The sequence below is a fragment of the Neltuma alba genome, unplaced genomic scaffold (assembly GCF_004799145.2).
Source record: "Neltuma alba isolate B1F8T4 unplaced genomic scaffold, ASM479914v2 tig00011610_pilon, whole genome shotgun sequence".
Taxonomy (NCBI): domain Eukaryota; kingdom Viridiplantae; phylum Streptophyta; class Magnoliopsida; order Fabales; family Fabaceae; genus Neltuma; species Neltuma alba.
The window spans coordinates 65,687-90,170 of NW_021636261.1; the positions used below are offsets into that span (position 1 = coordinate 65,687).

At 36.5% G+C, this 24,484-nt stretch overlaps 1 protein-coding gene across 1 annotated transcript; it reads right to left on the reverse strand.

Moving 5' to 3' along the window:
• Positions 1–823: 823 nt before the first annotated feature.
• Positions 824–23,439, reverse strand: LOC114715752 (cleavage and polyadenylation specificity factor subunit 1). Its single transcript, XM_028900634.1, has 26 exons — positions 22,956–23,439; positions 22,673–22,819; positions 21,035–21,188; positions 20,664–20,799; positions 18,960–19,105; positions 17,978–18,073; positions 17,706–17,758; positions 17,177–17,308; positions 16,949–17,000; positions 16,727–16,846; positions 16,349–16,483; positions 16,058–16,186; positions 15,722–15,799; positions 15,205–15,345; positions 14,057–14,151; positions 13,017–13,213; positions 11,939–12,720; positions 10,762–10,842; positions 10,605–10,670; positions 10,429–10,506; positions 10,058–10,288; positions 9,807–9,938; positions 9,521–9,697; positions 3,117–3,302; positions 2,131–2,519; positions 824–1,577 (listed from the first exon to the last, which is right to left on the reverse strand). The coding sequence occupies exons 1-26, from the start codon at positions 23,276–23,278 to the stop codon at positions 1,463–1,465; spliced, it is 4,371 nt and encodes a 1,456-aa protein (XP_028756467.1). The 5' UTR covers positions 23,279–23,439; the 3' UTR covers positions 824–1,462.
• Between the last annotated feature and the right edge of the window lie 1,045 nt (positions 23,440–24,484).

Below are 24,484 nucleotides of genomic sequence, written 5' to 3' on the forward strand. Positions count from 1 at the left end.
TATTAAAAGTGGTTATATTAAATTATTATAAGATTATAAGATTTTTTATTTTTCTTTTTACAATTATTTTCACCCTATTTTTATATGGTCTATGTTATTCCTATTAGCCAATTGTTTCAGTTTTAATATCTTTTTGCAATCCTTTAGGTAACATTTAATTTTTGCTACTTAAATGGATAATCAAGTTTCTATTACATCGCAATCCCTGACTCCCAATGGAATATCTCAATGTACTTCAACCCCTCTTCAATTTTTTCAGATGTTTTATTCTTTTCTCAACTTTCTGGAGATTAATACAAACCGTTTGAATTTCAAGACTTTAATTACAATCTTGAGAGTTGTTTTGTTCTAAATAGATTATGAATATTATTTATTTGGATATTTGCTAAGACTTGTTTTGAATTATTTTTGGATAATTTTAATGTGTAAAAATGTAAAATTATGAAATGTAATTTTCAGGTACGAATGAAATTTTTTTACATGTAATATTAATAGGTCATCACCACTTGGGCAGCAAAGCCCGTCCTGCCCAGCCAGCCCATGCCCAGCCCAAAATGATTAGGGCTTCTACCCATGCCCAGCCCAAAATGATTAGGGCTTCTATGGGCAGGGCCGGGCAGCGGGCTGCAAAATACAGCCCGTTCATACTTCGGGCTGGGCATCGTGCAGGGGTCCTGCCCTGCCCAGCCCATGTACACCCCTAATCTCAGCCAACATAGACACAAATTACACATTAAAAATGGCGTCCATTGATTAGCGCAAGCTGCAACAAATGCAAAGGAACCAAGAGGTGGCCATGCACAAATGCAAAGTCATGTCCAAATGGTGTGCGAGTAGATGAACTCCTCAAAATCAAAATGCAGAACAAGAATAACCCCATGTGTAGCTACAGAGTTCTCCAGATAAACACATGATATTGTGTCGGGCAGAATCACTTTCAATGACCTAAACATACAAGTTCCCTATTGTCGTACAAGAGATCGAAGTGAACAAGCTCAAATGCTATTTGTGACTAAACTACAACATTTGCAAACGGCTAACTAGAGAGGCATGGTTTTACAATTCACACCATACAAACTAAAAAAAGAAAAAGAAAATACCAGAGCTTCTAATGGTTCACTGTCTAGATTTCTTGTTTGCCTTGCTTCCAAATATAAGCTCAATTCATGTTCCATCAGCTTCATTCGAACTGCTCAAATGCTCACAACTTAGAAAAGCACAAGTTTATGGCGAGGATGCCACCATAGGCTCATCAAGGACAAAAACTGAAATCCCAGTTAAAGTAATTTTGGCTATCACTATCACGCCAGTGTTCACTGCTTGCACGGCTCGTTAGCTAGTTTGGCTGCACTGTAATGACTCACCCAAGACTTCAATATGATTGGATCAAAATTAGTCAATTGCCAGGAACTCGGCTTGCCCTGAGCAGCAAGGTTTCCTGAGCTACCAAGTATGACTGCATTCACAAAAAGCTTGTTCCAATGGACAGGTCAATCAGATTTGATAGAATTTGTGATCGAGTTGTTCCAACCTGCTGAGCAATTTCAAGCTGCTCCTCCAAAGGAAGCATTTCATAACTGCAACATTGTAGATCAAAGTGATTATACTATTCAAAACTAGGAACTGACAAATAAAAAGAAAAAAAAAAAAGGGAGCATCCCACATAAAGAAGTTTGAAATTACTAAAACAGCTTTGGAAATAGCTTTTGACAACAAGGAATTTGCAGTACATTTTTGTAGAAATTCTTTATTTGGGATTTAGTAATTTCAAATTTATTCTCCCAAGAAAGAAAGAAACAAGGGTAATAATTATCCAAAACAAGGTCAGCCTATAATTTCCCGATATATTTTTTTCTCTCCGTCAAGCAATGATTGATTAACCTTTCAAAAGATGAAGAAAATTACATAGAATATGTTAAGGTGCTATCCAGTAGCGTTGAATAATGATCTTGAGATTAAGTTTCAGTGTCAAACAACGATCTTGAGATATTCCATTATAAGTGAGCATGACTACAAGGAGAGAAGTTATTCTAGTTGCCCATCAACATCTTCCTAGAAAGCTCCATCAATCTTAATTTGATCAAAGCTAATAACACAGCTTGAAATAATTTCTCCCTATAGATTACTCACTGGCATAGCAGCTCACAGTCAACTATACTGTCAGGGCCTGGTCGATGAGCTTTTCCATTGGAACGAAACTGTCTGAAAGCTTTTGGATTTAAGCCAGCAACATGAGGTACAGCATCAACAAGCTTTTTCTGCAAAGATTGCAGCCTCCGAAATGTAATTTCATCCAGTGGCGCAATGCAACCGATACTGCCGTCAAGGGTACCAAATAATAAAGCAAAACGATTTGTTTTATCTGACCCTGGACCAGTGCCAGTCCGGTCAGAAGAGGCAGTGGACAGCATCTGCAAACGCAAGAATTTAGTCACATGTGCTCCAACATGAAATTCAGCCCTTGAAAGAAGCTTCTGTCCCTTCCAGCTTTCTGACATCTTTGGTGCATAGTAAAAAATCTGCTCCCAGGATAACATTACTTCAGAAACAAAGGAAAAGGCTAATCGACTCGACATAGAGCTACGTGAAGAAATATTCTCACAAAAGGAACAACTAAGGCAGACAGCACTACATAAACATACTAAACTGAGGAGGAACTCTTGAAGATTATGAGAATTTAAAAGATCAAATATCAAAGAGAAAATGCCTAGAAAAGAAGACAACATATTGATCATATTGAAAAGGTTCCAGAATACACTGATGAGAAATTCAAGTAGCTCAGACAATGACTAATGAATTAAAGCAGCCCCAATTTAACCATCCGGCAAGAAAATTTTTCATATCCACAAATATTTTCCTTCAAAGACATTTTTTTGGCCAACTTCTTCAAAGACATTAGATACATAGTAAATTGCATCACATAACGTTCAATTCCCAATAATTATAGAAGATATAAGTTTGCCAGTATTCTTTTTCCTTTTTCTTTTCCATAACCAAAACTTGCCGACCATGAAGATTCAATCTTTAAACTGAAAGAACTTGACATATTTGACCAACTAACTATTGTGAAAGTATAGATTAAAACAAAGATATTGCTGCATAATCGTAAGGCATACCTGGATGTTCTTTTGATCATCTGAAACCATGAGACTCAAAGTGCTTCCATCAATCAAAAACTCAGTTGCAAAACAATCAAGAGAACCAAAATCCTTGGCTAACAAGCTAAGTTGAGCACCCTGTTCCTTCCAATTAAGGAAGTAAATGCTTTTATGGATGTCACCAATAAGTATAAAGTTTTTGACCTGCAATGAGATCAGGAATAAATTACAAAAGAAAAAAAATAAGCATTTGAAAAATTTCTATTAAAAGCACAAACTTTCTTGGGGGCAAAGAGAAAAACAACCTGGGGAAGCTATCTTATTCTTTCAAAAGACAGTTAAAACTAAACAGAGAGCCGAAAAAAAGCTTGTAATAATGCTGAGGCATATCAGCAATGGAAGCTAGGCTGACAGCACCACGAGCAGTACATTACAAAAGTAGGCAAAATATTATCCCATAACATAAGCAGGGACAAAGAGATGAATAAGAGCATATTACTCAAACCAAATACATGAGATAGCCCCAAAAGCTGCACACTGAAACAAAACTTTGGCCTCTCTATTCTTACTAAAACCTAGAAATAAGCAATTGATGATATCCAGGTATCTGAATTTCTCCATTATTATTCTGTCTTTCTTGAGCTTTCTAAGTTGCAAACTTTGTCATATTTAAACATCCCTAGATATTATTAAACATCAAAAGTTTATTAAATATAATATTCTCCTTTTCATTTAATGTAAGGTCATATTACAATGTTAGGATCTTGACATGTATTTATTGATTTTAGAATGTGCTGGAATCTGAAATTTTATAGCATATGCCGTTCAGTAATTTTATTATTTAGCAAGGAAACCCTTTTGACTAGTAATCCTCATTCGACTTATCCAAAGCTTGGTGGGCTTATATTAGCGGGGATATAAATAAGCTGCCTTGCCCACTTTATCGTTGGTCTTGGCATTTTAGGTCTAGATTCTATGCCCTCTTGGGAATTTACTTGTTATATGATGCAAGAGTCCTTTAATATTGGCAACCATAGGATCCCTTTCATTTACTCCAAACTGTGGGAAAGTGGGCTGGCTGTTAGCGGCCCATGAACCAGTATTTTACCCTAAATCTCCTAGATCATTTAATCATAAATGCTGTAGTCCAGGATCATTTAATCATAAATCCTGTAACGGTCAGATTGAGATAAAATCTGATCATATCTGATTATTATCCTATCCCATGATTCTAGAAGCTATTTAGGGAAACCAAATCAGATCTATAATAATTAGGAATATTCTTCCCCATCCTATAAATCATGTAAATTGCTATTCAGTGAAATATGTTGTGAATCATTCAGAAACACTAATATGGTATCAGAGCACTGATCTGAAAATATTCTCAATGGCGTTCAAAGCTGCTCTTCTGCAGCCACGCGCCTTCGCTGCTGAGGGCAGCAACTCCGATCCCTTACAGCAAGGGACACCAGCCCTAGTCCCTCAGTCTGATGCGTTCTCCCAATTCCCGGTTACCCATCGCCTAAATGGGCATAATTACCTACAATGGTCCAGATACGTGTTGATGTTTGTTCGGGGACGGAATAAGGAGATCTATCTTACTAAAGCTCCACCAGCGTCCACCGACTCCCAATTTGCAACATGGTGTGCAGAAAACAACCTAGTAATGGCATGGCTTATTAACTCCATGACTGCCGATATAGGAGAAAACTATCTTCTTGCCACCACAGCCAAAGAAATCTGGGATTCTGCTAAAGCTACCTATTCTGTCACCGAAAACACAGCAGCTTTGTTTCAGGTTAAGCGACAACTCCATGACCTAACCAAAGGTGATCAAACTATTACCCAATATTATACTGCTCTAATGAAACTTTGGCAGCAAATAGACCTCTATAAGGTCCATGAATGGCCCAGCACTGCAGCAGCCATGTATTACAAAAAACTAGTGGATCAAGAACGCTGCTATAAGTTTCTTCTTGGTCTTGATGATTCCTATGAGGATGTGCGAGCAAGAATCATGAGTCTCAAGCCACTTCCATCTCTACTTGAAGCATTCAACACTGTTAAATTTAAGGAAAGCCGAAAGGTATTAATCACTGCCTCTAATATTTCCTCTACTTCAACTAACTCCTCTATTCTCGCTGTCAATGGCCCACAAAGTGATCCCAAATCAAAAAAGGGTAATAAGTGGTGTGACCACTGTCACAAGAGTGGTCACACCCGAGAAGTGTGCTGGAAGCTGCATGGCAAGCCTCCAAACAACAAACCTAGGGGCAAACCTGGCAGCAAGGGAATGCTAGTAGGTGTTAACTCTAATGAAACCATTAGTCATGATGAACTGCTGTTACTGCGCAAATTTTTGGATAAGCACCTGCCCTCTACTCCTGACAGTGAGAACACTACCCCTTCTGTCACTCTAGCCCATGCAGGTACTGCTCTCACTCATGTTTTTCATAGCCTGACTACATCTAAAAATCTATGGATTATAGATTCTGGCGCAACTCATCACATTACTGGATTTAAGGAATTATTTTCTGACTTTAGTGATTTTTCCATACACAAAACTGTGGAAGTTGCAAATGGGCAATTTGCTCAAGTCAGGGGCTCGGGAACTGTGATCATTACTCCTAATATTACTCTACATAATGTCTTATATGTTCCTGAGATTGAATGCAGCTTGCTCTCAGTACAACAAGTGGCTGAAAAACTTCACTGTCTTGTTACTTTTGATAACACTAGCTGTGTTTTTCAGGACTTGGCATTAGGGAAGAAGATTGGCGCTGCTAAAGTATGGAATGGCCTTTACTATATACAAGGGTCCTCCCTACAAAAATCTATTTGTCATTCTGTCTTATCCCCTATGCCCCTTGATGAAATAATGTTGTGGCATTCTAGATTAGGCCACCCTAGTCTACGCTATATGCAAGTTTTATTTCCAAATATTAATGATACTGCTATTGCTGAATTTCATTGTGACACTTGCTATTTTGCCAAACAAGTTCGAAATACTTATTCTTCTCACCCATATAATCCTTCTCACCCCTTTTACCTTATACATAGTGATGTTTGGGGGCCATCTAAATCTGAAACACATTCCAAAGCTCGTTGGTTTGTAACCTTTATTGATGACCACACAAGATTAACTTGGGTTTTTCTAATGAAAGATAAATCTGAGGTTTTTTCGCTTTTTCAAAATTTCTATACCTTTATTAAAAATCAATTCCAAACCTCTATCCAGATTTTGCGAACTGATAATGGCAAAGAGTATTTAAATTCCTCTTTTACAAATTTTTTAGCCACTAATGGTATCCATCATCAAACCTCTTGCACCTACACTCCACAGCAAAATGGCATCTCTGAAAGAAAAAATAGGCACCTACTTGAAGTAGCTAGAGCCCTCATGTTTGAAACAAATGTTCCTTCAAGATTTTGGGGAGATGCTATACTTACTGCTACACATTTAATAAATCGTATGCCTTCCAAAGTCCTAAAATTCAAAACTCCTCTCCAGACACTTCTTGAGCATTTTCCCAACTCTGCCCTCTTTACCTCCTTACCTAAAAAGGTATTTGGTTGCACTGCTTTTGTTTACAATGAACATGGGGGGAAACTGGATCCTAGAGCAATAAAATGCATTTTTCTTGGCTACTCTTCAAACCAAAAGGGATATAAATGCTACTCTCCCATCACTAACCGAATCTATATTACTATGAATGTGAGATTTGTTGAAACACAGCCATATTATCACAAATCACCTATTCAGGGGGAGAATCAGGGAAATAATTGGATAATTTGTGATCACTCTGACAAGCAAACAGAACCTTTAACCTACACAAACCCTTCCATGCCTCTAGATATACATATTACCCCACCATCTATACCTGCCACATCTCCAGAACCCCAACACAGCCTTCAAAATAGCCCAGAAAGGACTGACCAAACCCCAACCAGACCTGAAAACTACCTAAACAGGCCTGTACCTCAAAACAGAAACTTGTTTGAACCCCTAAACTCTATTTCTGATCAAGATATGACTGAAAACTTGATAGAATCACCTCCTCATAGCGAAGAACAGCAAAACACTGAACAAAGGCCCACAACTAATCCAACACAGAATCATGATTCTGCACCTCAACCTAGTCCTGAAGATCTCCATTGGCCCATTGCTTTAAGAAAAGGTAAAAGGAGCTGTACTCAGCATCCTATCAGTAAGTATGTGTCTTATGCTAAGCTCTCTCCTCATCTAAAGACTTTTGTAGCTAACGTAGAAAATGTGAAAATTCCTAAGAATTTCAATGAGGCTATTTCAGATCCAAATTGGAAGCGAGCTATCGAAGAGGAATTAAGAGCTCTACATAAGAATAAAACCTGGAAAATTACAAATCTGCCTAAAGGTAAGACAATGGTAAGTAGTAAATGGGTATTTACAGTAAAATATAATCCAGATGGGAGTATAAATAAATATAAGGCTCGGTTAGTTGCTAGAGGGTTTACTCAAACCTATGGCATAGATTATCAAGAAACCTTTGCTCCTGTAGCAAAACTCAACACTGTGAATGTACTATTGTCTATTGCTGCAAACTTGGACTGGTCTTTACATCAACTTGATATTAAAAATGCCTTCCTAAATGGAGACCTAGAAGAAGTTTATATGGAAATCCCTTTGGGGATGAGAAATTCAAAAAACTGTGGGAAAGTTTGCAGGTTATACAAATCTTTGTATGGACTAAAACAGTCCCCCAGAGCTTGGTTTGAGAAATTCTCCCAAGCAATTAAGGGACAAGGCTACAAACAATGTCAGGCTGATGATACATTATTTATTAAGCACTATGATGACAAACTAACAGCTCTCATTGTATATGTTGATGATATAGTATTGACAGGTAATGATGAAAAAGAAATTGCAAGGCTGAAGGAAAATTTAGCAACAAAGTTCGAAATAAAAGACCTGGGCCCACTACGATATTTTCTTGGGATGGAAGTGGCACGAACAAAAAGGGGGATAAGTGTATCCCAACGAAAATACACACTGGACCTCCTAAAGGAAACAGGGATGCTAGGATCTCGGCCAGCCAACACCCCAATGGAACTAAACCAAAAGCTGACAATAAAACCCGATGGAGAAGCAGTAAACAAAGAAAGGTATCAAAGGCTAGTGGGGAAGCTCATCTACCTATCCCACACTAGGCCTGATATTTGTTATCCTGTTAGTGTAGTAAGCCAATTCTCAAGCAGTCCCCAAAAGGAACATATGGTAGCAGTTTACAGAATCTTAAGATATCTGAAAAAGACTCCAGGACAAGGACTATTCTTTGCAAAAGGTGACTCTAGAGAAGTGGAACTCTTCACAGACGCTGACTGGGCAGGCTCTAAAAGGGATAGACGGTCCACCACTGGTTATTGCTCCTACGTATGGGGAAACTTAGTAACCTGGAGAAGCAAGAAGCAACCGGTAGTTTCAAGAAGCTCAGCAGAATCAGAATATAGGGCTTTAGCTCTAGGTATTTGTGAGGGGATATGGCTTGTAAGGCTTCTTAAGGAGTTAAAGATGGAAGGCAAGGTACCAACAAAGGTGTGGTGTGATAATCTCTCAGCAATAAAAATTGCCAACAATCCTGTACATCATGATCGCACAAAGCACGTGGAAATAGATCGTCACTTCATCAAAGAAAAGATTGACAATAAAGTGATTGACCTAGCCTACATACCCTCAAGATATCAAATTGCAGACGTGATGACAAAGTCCTTAACTCAAGAAAAATTTGAAGGTTTCAGAAACAAGCTAGGAATGATCAACATCTATTCACCGGCTTGAGGGGGAGTGTGGGAAAGTGGGCTGGCTGTTAGCGGCCCATGAACCAGTATTTTACCCTAAATCTCCTAGATCATTTAATCATAAATGCTGTAGTCCAGGATCATTTAATCATAAATGCTGTAACGGTCAGATTGAGATAAAATCTGATCATATCTGATTATTATCCTATCCCATGATTCTAGGAGCTATTTAGGGAAACCAAATCAGATCTATAATAATTAGGAATATTCTTCCCCATCCTATAAATCATGTAAATTGCTATTCAGTGAAATATGTTGTGAATCATTCAGAAACACTAATACAAACAAATGCAGGTTATATTCAAGTGAACTCAGTTGGAGCTTTTTGAGATATAATTTTGCTGGGTTGATTTTCTCGTGTAAATAAAGGTATGATAGATTCTGATGCTCTTGGCTTAGATAGATATTGCTTGGAAATGGGTAAAATAACAGGAAGCAAGAAACATTTTGAAATGGCATTATTGAACATTAATTGAACAAAGATGTGCACATGGAGACTGAAGATAGATGCAAGCTAAAATTTCAAAGATTTTTTCAGTTGACTTTCTCATCGCAAATAATAAAAGATTTGAGAAAATATCACTTACAATGTTTAAGCTCACAGCATGCAATGGTGGAGCATCAAAAAATGCAATGCCATTAAGCTCACTACCGGTCCACTTGTGCAAAATAATTTTTGGACCAGAAGCTATTAATAGATGACCTTGCAGTGAGGCCAAAGCAGATATGGCACCTTTCAACTCTTTTGAGTAGACCTCCGTAGCCTGTAAAGTAGAATAAGCGATATGATGTCCAAAAGAAAACATTAAGCTAAATCAGAATCAAAGACTTTAAATATTTCATCGCTTCCCAGAAAAGAAGTTCTAAATTTACCAGCGGTTGACTATTATCAGTGTTTTTTCCCAAAGAAAACAGAAGGACACGCCCTCTTGCAGCAACATCCTCTCCTTGCACATAAGCAGTGCCAATAGCTAAAAGTGTTTCATTCTCCTTTGTTTCTGTATTCTGCAACAGGCTTGCACCAATAAGATTTTGTGAACAGAGAAGAAGAATGAAAACAAGCAACTACGAAACTTACAATTAAGCACACTATTTGCTTCAAAAACTAAAGAAAGACAACTTACCAGCAGTATAACCATTCTCACAGTAAGGGCATTTTCAGAACTTTGCATAGGTATTGTTGCTCTTGTTTGCCAAGGGCCACCAGATTTATCTGGCTCCATAATACGGATCTCAAATTCATCAATAGTGTAAAAGCGGTTTTGCTCATCAGAGCTCAGATTCTGATTCTCTGTTTGTTGGTTGACCTCTTGATCACCCAAAGATGAAACAACTTGATTAAGTGGCTTGAGAACCTGACAAAGATGGACAACAGAAATGCATTACTGCCTGAATGGACAAGCAGAGACAAAATGGAACAAAAAGAAGAGACAAACAAGGAATCAATTTGTTCCATCTCATTGTACTACAAAGAACAAACAAAATATGTACTCACAGGAACTGACACTATAAGTGGGTATAAATTCTTCTCTGCAAAGTAGGTTACTTGATGAGGAGTAGCTTTTAATGGAATCTGAGGATATAATAAAACAAGTCAAATAAAAAATGATATAAAATTAAATTTTTTTTTATATGGAAAGGGTACTTAGAGTTGCAAGACGAGCTTCCCACTTTCTGTACAGGCCAGTAGCTATCATAGCTTGAGCCAGAAGGCAGTTGGCAGATCTTTAAAACACCCTAAAAAGATATTTTGAACATAAATGTCAGCCACAGTTGTAGATCTGGTCACTAATAAATTATCCACACAAGGCAGAGTTACAAGATGTACCTGTGATGTAACATATATGAGACCATGATTGCAGTTCACATTGTGAAGGACAGTAAAAGCAACAACAGACCCATCGCATAGCTGACATAGAAGAGATTAGTGAGCTAAGTTGCATTCGCATGTCAAATTATGACCAACAACAAAACAAACAATAATTTGATTTTTTAAAAAAGGAATAAAAATTCAATTAAAAATTATTAGTTAAAACTTAATCTTCTCAACAATTTCATATCCTTCCAATTGTACCCTTGAGAGAGATAAACGCCTACAATTATAGTAGTCGATTAAAACACCCTCTCATTGATTACATTAATTTGTTAGGGTATAATTCAAAGTAAATTATAAAAACTACACATGCATTTGTTAGGGTATAATTCAAAATAAATTATAAAAACTACACATGCCCTATACTTTGGACCAAGCAAATCTTCTAGACACTGGTGTGAGTAAAAAACAATTTTCACAAACCATTTTCCTCTTCAATAAAATAAGACCGAGATTCGTTCTAATAGAGGGAAATGAGTTCTACAAAATTAGCGTTTGATAATTATTTTGACATCATTATTCTTCTATAATCACCTTGTCCTGTGATCTTTGACTCATAGCAACACAGGAACAGAAAACGAGAGATAAAATACAGGCCCTTCTCATTCTTTTAAGGGATCCCCGAGTTTGATTACAAATAAATAATACATGGAGTAGAGAACAGAAAGAGAAGGATATCTCGTCTCAATATTCTACATTCTGCGATGAAACCTGAATATAGCAAGGCTTCTCAGTATCATTGTTCAATATTGAAATTTTAGTTCTCAGCTCAGGCCCTGGGTCGGCAACAGTAAATTTTGAAAGCATCTGATAATCCAAAGTTGTCTTGATTTATCTACTTATCATCTGTCTCGACAATTCTTGATCATTAACACTTCCAGATTTCGACATTGTTGATGATTTGCACTTCCAGTTTTAATTTAACCATTAATTTTGTCAGCAAATGAATTTAATTAACATCCAATTTATCCCACTTGTTCTGTGTGAGTTCTCCAATAAAACATTCTGTACTTCAAAAAGTATGAAATTTATTAAATATGCCCATTCAGAGAAAACCATTTAAATACTAAAGGGGCAGTTTATCACATCACACTGAACATCTATAATTGCATATTGATGGATTGGTTCTGACCTGTGGATGAACACGAAGACGTTCTCTCAGCACCATAACCCAAGCAGGTCTAGACCCCGACAAGAAAAAACCTTGGTAACCACCTATATTCTTGAAAATAGTAATTCTCTGAGAAGGGGATCCACTTGATATCTCCTCCCTGGCATATATATCTAAGGGGACACGAACATATCTCAAATTTCTAAGCCTAGAAGCATTAGTGCCATTTAGGCCCACAGGTCCTTGTGCAGATGCTGAATCCTCAATCTTGGAAGTACCATCTGAACCTTCATAAAAGTAAGCATGGTAACAAAGAATTGTTCCATCACTCAAGATCCCAAAAATAAATGGGCGGCTATACTGCCCTGACCATCTCTGCATCGCCAACTCTACAACCTTCATATTCTGTACATTTTCCTTCCTGCCTTGGTTAGTCACTTCACCAGAACCTCCATCAACTTTTTGAGAATCTTTTGATGCCTCCGTCACAAGAGTATCGACAAGGTGGCTCTTTCCAGACATAAAATTTTCCACAGAAAAAACACAACCGAAATTTGGGGTATCAAACATTTCAAGGGCACCACTTTCAAAACAAACAACACAATAAATATCCCCATGATCTTGAACTGCACCGTCAGTGCCATCAATTGCCTCACCAACACCAGTAGAAAGCCATGCATCAGTACTTGTCTTCCTTAGCCATGGATCAGGTCCCTTATCATGGTAAAGTGTGCAAGCAGATACTGGTTTTTTTGAGCTTTCAAATGAAGGAGTGGTGACAGAAACAGTGCAGGTAGTTGGATCTGAATTAAACATACAGGAAAAAGGCATAAGAAGATGAAACCCTGCAGCAACTACAGAAACCTTATCCATCATATTTAGATGTTTGTCCTATGTCCTCGCCAGTGGAAAGTGTCCAAAAAAAAAATTATGAAAACAAATTATATGTGAAAATATTAGAGAAAATATGCAAAGTATTATACTACAATAGCAAGCTTTATCCCACTAAGTAAGGTGCATTACATGAATCGTACAATACCATTGTGTTCTATGTAATGTATTATACCACTGGGGAAAAGAATGCTAACCAAGAATTTACCTCCAACCAAAAGTCGAATACTTCCATCACTCATTCTGAGTAGTACATATGGATCAGCAATGGAGACAGATGACACAATAGCATTCTCAGGTCCAGAACTAGATTCAGAGCTTGAAGCTCCAAAGTTTACATCTTGGGTCATAAATGACCCATCTAGGATGCGAGCACCACGTTCATAAACTTGAATTACTCGACGCCTAGGTTCATAACCAGGACTAAATTAGTCATATCAGAGTAAGGTTATTATAGGTACATAATGACATTTAAATGTAATGCTAAAAGAACAAAATTCATCATTTCAAATATTGCAAGAGCAAAGGATTGAAATGAACACAAGGCACCAAAAATGGGAAATATAAGTTTTGCATCTTTGTTCCTTTTTCAACAAGTCAAGTCAGCCCATGTTTATAAAAAATTCATCCCATAACAAGAAATGAATAAGTCGTGGAATGATCATAAAGATAGCCATAAACAGAATAAAGAAAAAATGGACATTCGGATCATTTTCAAAATAAAATCCAGGTCTACAAAATAATAAACAGATAAATGAGAAGTTTAGTTGAATGGATATAAGACCAATAATGTTATATGGTAATGAACGTGGGCTTTAAAAGAACAACACGAACATAAAGTTTGTGTGGCATCTATTGAGAAGAAAATGATAGAAAATCATTTAAGGTGGTTCAAATATGTACAGAGAAGGAAATTGTAGGCACTGATTAGGAGGTTAAATAGTTAGTTGAGAGTCGTGACGAGGGATAGAGGAAGACCGAAAAGATCGCTTCATAAAGTCATTGAATGGAGCTTTTTGGTGAATAATGTATCTAAAGATTGGCACTAGATAGCACAAGTGCATTGTGTTATCAATGTAACCAATCCCATCTAGTAGGATAAGGCTGCTTGTTGTCTAGAAAATAATAAATAACCAAAATAATTAAAGCCCGGAACTTTTGGTTTTTTTTTTTTTTTTGTTGAAAAAAAAATCCTGGAACTGGGCATGTTAAAAGTCCAGAAAATCCTTCAGCAACAAGTTAGCCCACCTTCCAAATAAGTTCCCAGCAGCAAGTGTCTTTCCTTGAACATAATAGTCAACACTTTCAGTAACCTCACTCAGAAGATCAGCTGTTTCCAGTACCTGATGGTAAAATAGTATCAGTCATCGTAATGAAACAAAACTGCATCACCGCCTTTTCCCCCTCTAAATTATGTTAAAAGGAAATTTTGATGTTAAATAAAAAAATAAAAAAATAAAAACAGAAAAGAGATTAAACAAACGAAAATTGATAGCAAACATTTGGAAAGTGCATCCATGGCCATGCAGAAATTGGGCAAAGGAGAAACTCAAGTCGGCAAACTCCCCCTCCCAAAAAAAAAAAAAAACTTTATGGCGTTAACAGGTCCTTTAACCTTCAGAAAATACACCAGCATTCCACTATAAAAGAAGACTAGATGAGATTATGTAGCACTCTTCTAAACAACACTATCTCTCTTTCTGTGCCTCAGTCCATGAAGAAGACTGTTAAAATTAGGAAGAAGCCCCAAGCAAAATCCTTGCCTCTAGGACATCTAAAGACAAGGAAATACCCCTGAAAATTCAAGCATTCCACTCTAGCCAAATATACCAAACCACTGTAAATATTGCACATTGCCACAAGTTCATGAGTTATAGCCTATTTTTTCCATCCAAAGCCTTGGAACTCATGATGAAGCAACGGTTCTAGATCGCACATGCATACTCCATTCAGACCAATTAAGAACGTAGAAATAGATAAAGGTCATAACATGGTGGACTCTATTAGGTCTCCAGTTACACCTCATTTATTCTACTTCTATGTTGTCCAAAGAAAAGGAGCTTCAGTTTTTAAGTTGCGTTTTTCAAGGAGGAAAACTTCCTTAGACAGATAGTGTTAATACTTATGAAAATGCCTCCCCATCCAGACATCCTAACTCTGTCGCAAACAATAGCAGATGACAAACAAACAGCATACACCTCACAATTGGCCATCCAACATCATATATTCAACTATAATGAGGCTCTCATGACTACCTGAATCTCCTACTGCCAACCGATTGTCAGACATTCCCATCCCAAACAGCACTAAAACTAGCAACCACTAGACACAATATGTATCAATTATAGCTTATCCTTCTAAAATCAAACATTCAATATATATATATATATAGTTACCATAGTACGAGCCTCCAAACTTATGATAAGATAGGCATGATACTCATCATCATCATCTACCAACTTGGAAGAATCAGCATTATGAGAGCGTGTGTTCTTATGATAAACAGTCCAAATTCCTTTGCAACCAGGAAGTTCAACCTGAAAATATGCAGAACACATAAAGAGAAGAGGTTATGATAAGACATGATGAAATATTTTTTACCACTTCGCTGCCTACTTTTCATAAGATAATACATAAAAGAGCTTCCAATTTATTCAGTGTAAAATTGTCTAATGAAACAACCAGAACAAGTAAGAGCAATAAACCACAATCAAATGTTTGTTGTCTTTATGAATAATGAATCTATTTCAAAATCAATACAATATAGCATTAAAAAAACGTCAGAAACTTTGGCACAGTAGCACATAGAAAAAATTACAATTACAAGATTATTTCATTAGCATAGGCAGCAAGATTAACAGTCCTTTCTATTTTTAGAGGAGAAAAACTTTGTCATAAAGGCCCTAAGCATACCTCAGTTATCACTTCTGGACGAACTGATTGCCGAAGAACACAGAGTGAACCATTCTTTCCATGACCAGAACAGCATACCTACATAGTTGCACAAGATTTGTAAATCAATTGACGGCGGAGAACTATGATCATAACTTTGGGATTTAAGTCAATGCCCAAGGAATGCTAAGATGTGAACAATATGAATCAGGCATACGACACAATTTTTTTCTCACTCTTCCATTTTATCCCACTACCAAGGAATGACAGTCATATTAAGGAAAAAAATGAATAGGACCTCAACTCCATCAACATGCAGAGAAAAAGCACATGTAATGGGAAATTAAAAAGACTGACCAGTTCATAGTTACTCTGTTTAGCAATTCCAGTTGCATTTGCATCAGCATTTATCCTTAAACCATATGAGAAGTCCTTCAAAGGACCAACATTAATCAACGAATCCCTTACTGCAAATGAGAAGGTTTTCTGCAGGCACCATGTATCGTGTTCAGTAATTCAGCAAGTTTAATACACAAAGTTCAGAAATGACCACTATTTCATTGACGACTAGAAGAGTGAGCTGAACACATGAAAGATGTCTACTTTATCACTTCTGTGGCCTTTCCTTTATGCAAACTCAAACATTACCTGTGCTGATTCTGTTTTATTTGGCGTAGATCCAAACAGGGAGAGCTCCTCACCACTAACCATATCTTGCAAAGCATCAGAAGGAGACCTGCGTAGTCGCTTTGCTGAAGGACCATCACCTTCTATATCACCAACCTGCAAAAATCACAGGAGGATATTTGTAAACAATGTTAGAGAGAGAAAACCATATCAACAGATAAAGATGCGAAGGAATTCCCTTGAATAAACTTATTGAACAAAGAAATAGCTATACTAATTTTCCATCGAAGTTCAACAAGAATAGCTTATTTGTACCATTCAGAAATAAACCTCTTTTAAAGAAAATCAGGAAAACATTAAATATGATGATCAGCGAAGGTAAAGACATCCAATGTGCACCTCTTCCTTTAGATTGGATGACAACATTGAAACCCCAGATCCACAAGAAAATTGCACCAGCATACTGTCTCCTAATCGGCTAGCGAGGAAAAACAAAGAATTCCCAATTGTTGTGATACCCTAAAAGAGTAGCAGATATTCAAAATATGTTGAAAATCAAGCTTTAAGGTTAAATTCAAATCTAGCAGAACTAGCACAATATGTTAGACTTCTGCAACTTACCGATGACAAAACTGAAGCTTTTGATTTGGAAAGATCAAGTCTCTGGACAACCCTGAAAATAGGGAGACAGCTGTTGATTTATGCCATCTCTTAAGTATAGGATGCTCAGTCATGCTTGTAGTTTTATGTTTATAGGACAATGAGTAACAGTAATATTATTCAAATGAATCCAATAAACAAAATAAATAATGTGAAACAGTGAACTGTAAGAGAACAAGAATGACCTACCTTCCATCATAAACAAGAGTAAGCAGCAACAATTCACCAGTTTTTGTTGACAGTAAGGCCACATCACTCAACAACCAAGTTGCATAGGCAGCATCAAGTTCCACGTTAAAACTTGATCTTGGCATCTCTTGACTGGAATGCAATTAGAAGTTATCAAAATGTGAGGATAAATCTAGAATCGCAGATCAAACAAAGTCCACAAAAATTTTCAGCACCATGAACATCACGACAATAATTTGCAAATAAAGGAGTAGGCAAGTTTGTGTACAACATTACAAAAAGGACAGCAACAGAAGCAAAAACAAAAATATAAAAATCAAACTGAAAATGAAATAAAGCAGAACAGAACATACATACTCTTGCAAAAACACGACATTCAAGTATATTTAATAATACAGTCATTATTTTCTTTCTTTCTTTCTTTCTTTTGGTTAAAACCCATTGAACTTCTCAGTACTAATGTATGTTGAATAAATAAAATTAAATAATTCAAATCTCCTTTGTAGGAGAAGAGAGGTGGGATCAGTACCTACTATCAAGTGAAACAGCATAATTATTCAACGCCAATGCACATGAAGCAGACTGCAAAAACAAGTTGAGTAAACAAACATACATGAGAAAATGCAGATACATATGTAAGTAGGTATTGCCCATCCTTTTCTTCTCTTTATCTAAAAAATGAAAGGACACGGTAGTTCAGAGAGAAAAAAATTTATGTTCCCATTTATTTCTCATTTTATAACCCAAAAAAAATTGCAATTGAAAAGATATGTAATAGTCAAGCTACATCGAAGTAAGTACCTGACTGTGATAATGAATAGTATTAGCACCAAACACAAGAACACCACCTATTGGTGATGGCACTGCAAGAAGCTTGTAGACATCATGAGGAAGATTCTAGCAATAAGAAAAATCAGATAGCTTCAACATTTCATGCAATTAGACTTATCCAAGGCACCCAAGACACATAATATATGATAGATTTCATGTAACGCAAGTATCTCATAGTTATAGTGGAAGTTAAGATGCTAAAATAACGGACTCAACAGATATGATACAATCATTTTCCAATTTACAAATGACTGACCACTTGATGGGATCTAACAACTCAAACAGTAGCAAACAAAAAGGAAAACATGATTTATATTGAAAGGAAACTATTTGCTCACCCTTTAGAATACCTATAACTACAAAACATGAGCAAGTGACATGAAGCCTTCAAGTAAGAGAAAAGGCAAACAACAATGACTAGGGGCCAAGGAAAAAAAACGGATAGTAGTCAACAAACAGTAATCTATAATCTATAATTATTTAAACTTGCATCAATTTACCATATCATATTATCATAACAGAACCCTGACAACCTGTTCCCTATTTCCTTTCCTTTTTTTTTTTTTGGTTTGTTCCTTACCCATTAAGCCATTATTACACCACTCTTCCTCACTTGTTTTTATCTTCATCCTTACAATCACCACACATCTTGCTACCTCCACCAATACTACTCCAACATTCATTGAGGATATCATTTTTCTACTTACGCCCAATGAGTTTATTACCATTATAGAAGTTATCTCTAAGTATCACAAGATGCAATCTTATCTGGTTCAAAGGGCTAAACCAAGACATTCGGTAAATTAACTTCATGCAAGACCAGGTGATAACATTTCAGTAATACACGATTCTCCATAGATACCCAACATATTAGAAAAAGGATTTTGATTTGCCAGAGATTCTGTGTGTATAAGTTGGTCGATCATTGATGTTCTATACAAATTAAACTTACAGCAGCTGACCATATGAGTGGATGCTGCTTCAAAGTTGTACTGATACTCAGTGCAGATATCATGCAAGTGTGATGCTTCCATGAGACACGCCCAGACCAAGTAAGCTCCCTTTCATGCAGTATCACCATCACAGGTTCAATATAACCTATATAATGAGTTATACTAATCTTTAGAAGATTTCTAGAGTGTAAAATAAAGGAATAAGAATAAAGTACTCGTTATTTAATTTTATCATTCAAATGCGATTTGCCAAGCATTATATTGTACTAATAAACAGTTACCAAACAAGGCAAGACATGCTCAAACTCAAACCTCAGTCAAATGCACAGAAACCCTACCCAATTAAATTTATTTTGCACATGGTTAGCTGATAAATTAGAATTTGTTGCCATCTCTTCATACATTATCCAGTGGTTGGTTTTGCATATTGTATCTTTGGCACCCGTACCCTACAGCCTTGGAACAATGAGCAATCTATCTTGATAAACTTTATAGGGTTTGGAACGAATAACAAAGCTGGATTTTGCGAGTGTGCAGATTTTGCAGCATTATAGTGCATTAGGTTAACAAGGAACGGTTTAATATTCAAGGATGACTTCCTATCTCCCCAGTTGCAGTGGAAAAATAGCTTATACGCATTCCATTTGGCATTTGCACAAGGCCCATTTAAAGGGCGTGTCTCAAATCGACCAAGAGATTGGTCTTGTAGCATATCATGCTTGATCATTATGGATTGTTGGATGTCTTCTTTTCTTTTCCTTCTAATATTCAGTGACAACTCAATAAAAGAATATCTCGTCCTCATCCCTGATAATTCGCTTCCCCCTTTAAATTTTGAATTTTTACCCCAAACTAACATAAAGAACAAAGAGAGGAGTGGAAGGGTTTCCATCTTATTTATGAGTTAAAAGCTACTACATGCCATTACTTTAGAATTGAAAAAAAAAAAAAAAAAGAGAAAGAGTCAAAATGGTTTTCCCTCTTCTGGTTTGTAAGTTAAGAGATGATGCATGTCATTCTTTTAGCATCAAAGTTTCACGGGTGGACAGCAGATTTCAGAGTTCATTTTCAGATAAGAACCAGAATTTCAGATGTATCAGTATATTTCTTTCAAAAACAAAAACTTACAAAAGGAAGCTTGACAACCTTATGATTGTAAGAATTATGTTATGTAATTAAAATTATAAATAAGGAAATATTTAAATAGGATAAATAGGATTTAGATAGGATTTAATTATATTAGTAGGATTTGGATAGATTAGGATATTTAGATAATATTTAGATAAAATTAGGATATATATTTGGATTTATATCTATTAGGGCTTTTGATTATAAATAAGTACTCAGTATCCTTTGTAACTAAGTTTTGGAATGTGATTAGAAATTATTCAGTTTCTCTTGGTCTTCTACTCTTCTCTAAGTCTCCTCTTTTTCTATTACTCTTTTCCCCTTTCTCTTTTCTCTTTCTCTCTCCTATTTCTTTACTTTCCTTAACAAATTACTTTCAAAAAACAATTGTTCATAGTAACTCCATCAGCCATGTTCCACAACAAAAACTTGATCCAAGCATGACTCCTGTAAACATTGTCTTTAAATTGTTAACATTTACAAGTATAAAACCCACAAGAGCCCATCAGTCAGTGACACTCCATAATACAAGAGTTACAATTTTCTCGCTACTCAATAATACTTGTCACACTCACCATGTACAAATGTAAAATCTTTTACATGTCTCATGTCCAAGTCTCGTAGACTCATCATGTAAGAAGACTCAATACGAGCAGCAACTGCAGCTCCAGAACCCAAGGCATCGTCCTCTACAACTAAACCAGACCCAGCCTGAAAATTTTCATTGCATAGATAAAAGAAATAAAAAAACAACCAAAAATATAATTAAAGAACAAAAGTTCCCATGGGGGAATACACAAGAAAAAAGAAAGATAAGAAATCACAATTATAACTCTATTGCAGACTAATTATACACTGAAATCCAAGTCATCTGATCAAGTGAAATGCGAGAAAATCATATATCACAAAAAGGATTTTAAATTGACATTTATAAAGGAAGATAGACCTGTGTAGCCTTAAGTATAATCATTTGCAAATCATAGACAAGAACTCCGCCACACCTGCCTTGAGGATCAACCTTTACCAATGGGCCTCTTGCAAATTGTTCTCTGCCTCTTTTTAAATGGAGCCACTCTGGACCTTCAAAACAATGCAAAGAACTGCAAACAGAGTAAACCATACACAGATGAGCAACAGAATTCAGACAGAAACGACAGGTGTTACCAGAAAGAGAGAAAAGGACAGAGTATATTCATTCGACAATTTGGAAAATAAGGATAGGTACAGCATATAACCCCCTTTTCCTAGCCACATCATCAATCACACTCTCTTTCCTCTAACTAACTCTCAGGCAGTGCGCACCCGAGCTAAGATTATTTACCATAATATCCTCTATAGGAATTAGCATATATCACCAGGTGAATACATGCACAGTCAAGCAAAGAACACCTTGAACTCAACTATAACTATCAATATGAATGAGGTATGCATAAATAGAATCTACAAACCAACAAGGCGAATACGGAATACACCACCAATCCCAGCAAATCACATTGTTAACTTAAGGATGTAATACACAACAAGCACACACAAGTACATCCATATAGAGATGAGAATTAAATTAGAATAATGACCATGCAAATACAATTATGATCATAATACAATGGTATTCCTTTAACCTAAAGACATCCCAAATAATAGTATTATAATTTCAGACAAAATGGCATCCAAAATAAGAAGAAATAGTGCCATTATCTCCTTGAAATAAACAAGCTCCACAAAAAGACTTCCATGATTCCAACCACTAAGAGAAACACCCGATAACTTTCCAAACCCCATGCTATGGGATATGATTTGCGACCACAAATGTCTAGCAGTGCTCGACCATCTCCATGCTCAATTTTTCAAACAAATTAAGAAATTTTAATAATAAAGAAGAGGATAACATATACCTCCTCCTATATAAATAATAAATAAAAAATAAATTAAGCCAACAGAAAACTGGAAATCCATGTGAAAAAGTGAAAATATAAGAAAGAACCAGCAAGGGAATAAGAAAGTTAACACTGTAAAACCCGCAATCCCACTATGTACCTGCCAAAGATGCCTCCTATAAAAATAATGAAAAAAGGATACCAACATTTAACATCATCTTTTCTAAAATTACTTCCTTCGGAAATAATCATTCCCATTCAATAAAACATAAAAAGAATTTTGAAGGGGTCCCATTAAAATATTTAAAATACAAATACACCTTATCCCATCTAATCAAGTTCAATCAGAATATTTCACGTCCTTATCATTTCAGGTAGAAAGCTCTAAAATTCCTCCAACCATTTAAAAATTAACTGAGGATATAGCACGTCAAGAAACACACAGACAAGTCTGGCAAAATAACTCTTAATCCAAGTTACACAGTGAATTTGAACGCAGATTTTTCCGTAAGTCACCTTTCCTTAAACATGTAATCCAGCTATACAGTTCATTTGAATGTACATTTTTCTACAAGTTATCTCTCCGTAAACATGATTAAGATTTTCAGTGCAGAGTAGCATAAAGCAAAAAATCACCCTTAATAACAGAATTTAACAACACAAGAGTCTGTGTGAGTGTGTTCAAATGACGGTTTGAAATTTCCCCTCACCTTATTCGAAGTCCATGATTAGAATCATCATATTCCAGAACTGAAATTTTCGCATCTTTAAAAGTTAAGATGATAGAATCTCTCTTCCTAGAAGCTTCACCGCCTCCAATGCTCAATACCTCCATGGTTTCGACATTACCATGCAACCTGGAGCGGATAGGAGTCATAACAAAACTGAACTAATGCGCCCAAAAGACTGATTTTAATTCTAAATTCCAGCGTGGGTAAACTGAACGCAAATTTATTCTCCTTTCCCTACTCTTATATCCAAAAAGCGGCAAACCTGTAATGGCAAGCCAGCTCAAGCGTGGCCCCAACAATGCCATCCATGAGACCACCACGCCTGGATTCCACATTACCCTTCGGCTCTCTGCCAACTTCTTCTTGCACCCTCACAATGTACACTTCCAGTAAATTCGCCGCAGTAACGATGAGATTGGGAATGGGACCAATCTCGCGCCTCGCCGGCCACTCCGAGTCAAGGTCATCGGTCTGAATCGGAGGGATTTGAGGTACGAAGTCAGCGCGAGAATGCGTGATGAACCCAGAAGCGCAATTCTCTATGCCCGTCGGGCAGTGCATCATCTTATAAGCAGCAAAGCTCATCTTGAGAGTGAGCTAATGCGCGTACAGTAGCAGTGGAAAACGGAAAAGAAGGAAATGCAAGGTACAAAACTGAAGCAGGCTAAACCCTGAACTAGGGTTTTGCTTCAGACCGTGCTAAACTGTTGCCAACCCACGAATGTGTAGGTTGGCTAACTTCAGAAGATGAAATGAACTCGCGGGAGCACTCAAATATTCCAGCACGTCAACGTTTTGATTTTGTCGGGCTAGAATTTTGGGTTTTGACTCATATTTAGACAGAATCTCATGAAATTCTTTTGAAACAAAAGGCTTTTTTTTGCCATGAAAAAAGAGGATCCCCCCCAAAAAGAAAGAGGATTTCATAAATATAAATAGTGCAACATTTTTTACATTTTTAACAGGCATTCATTATATTAACAAGAAACAAAAACCGGACCGGTCTATGAACCGGTTAAATTAGTGGGTCAAGGGTTACTGGTTCAAGTCGGGGTTAACCCGTAATCAAACCGGTTATCATTAAAATAATATAATTTTTAATTATATGGCAAATATATTATATAACAATAAGAATAAAAAAATACATTTTGTGCCTAAAAAATATCTAAAAGTTGACAGAATTTAAATTTTTCAAATTCTCATAAGAATAAAAATGAGTATTTTTTTTTAAATATAAAACTTGAAATATTAGCATCATACGGATTTTATATCTATTTTTTTCTTATAAACTTAATTAGAGGTAAACCTATACCTGCATATATGTAGCCTATGTCATGATCACCTATACCTGCTAGTCTACAAGTTTAGATGGGAAATAGGGAACATGGGCTTTAACCATTGTTTTTTCCTATTATCGAGCAATTTTTTGGATGTCATTATTTTTTCTTTTTTCAATGTGCAACACTGAGCAAACTGCTGATATGATATCCCTGTATCACCTCAATCCCATACTTTCTTCCTTCACAGTTCACACACTCTTCTACTTCTTCTCTCTACTCCATTCGTCCTTCTCCATCTTTTGCTTGTCTAGATAATAGAAGAAAAAAATAGAGCCTGGGGAACAAGAGCTCGGGCATGGGCTTACTAGAAAAAAACAACAGTGATGGAATGAGGAGTGGCTAAAGCCTAGAGCAGTCGCCACGCAGACAAGAAAAGAAGACGAGTTAGAGTGACGACTCTCAAGCAAGACGACGACGACAGAGTTTTCCTGTTTAGGGATTTGGAGAACAC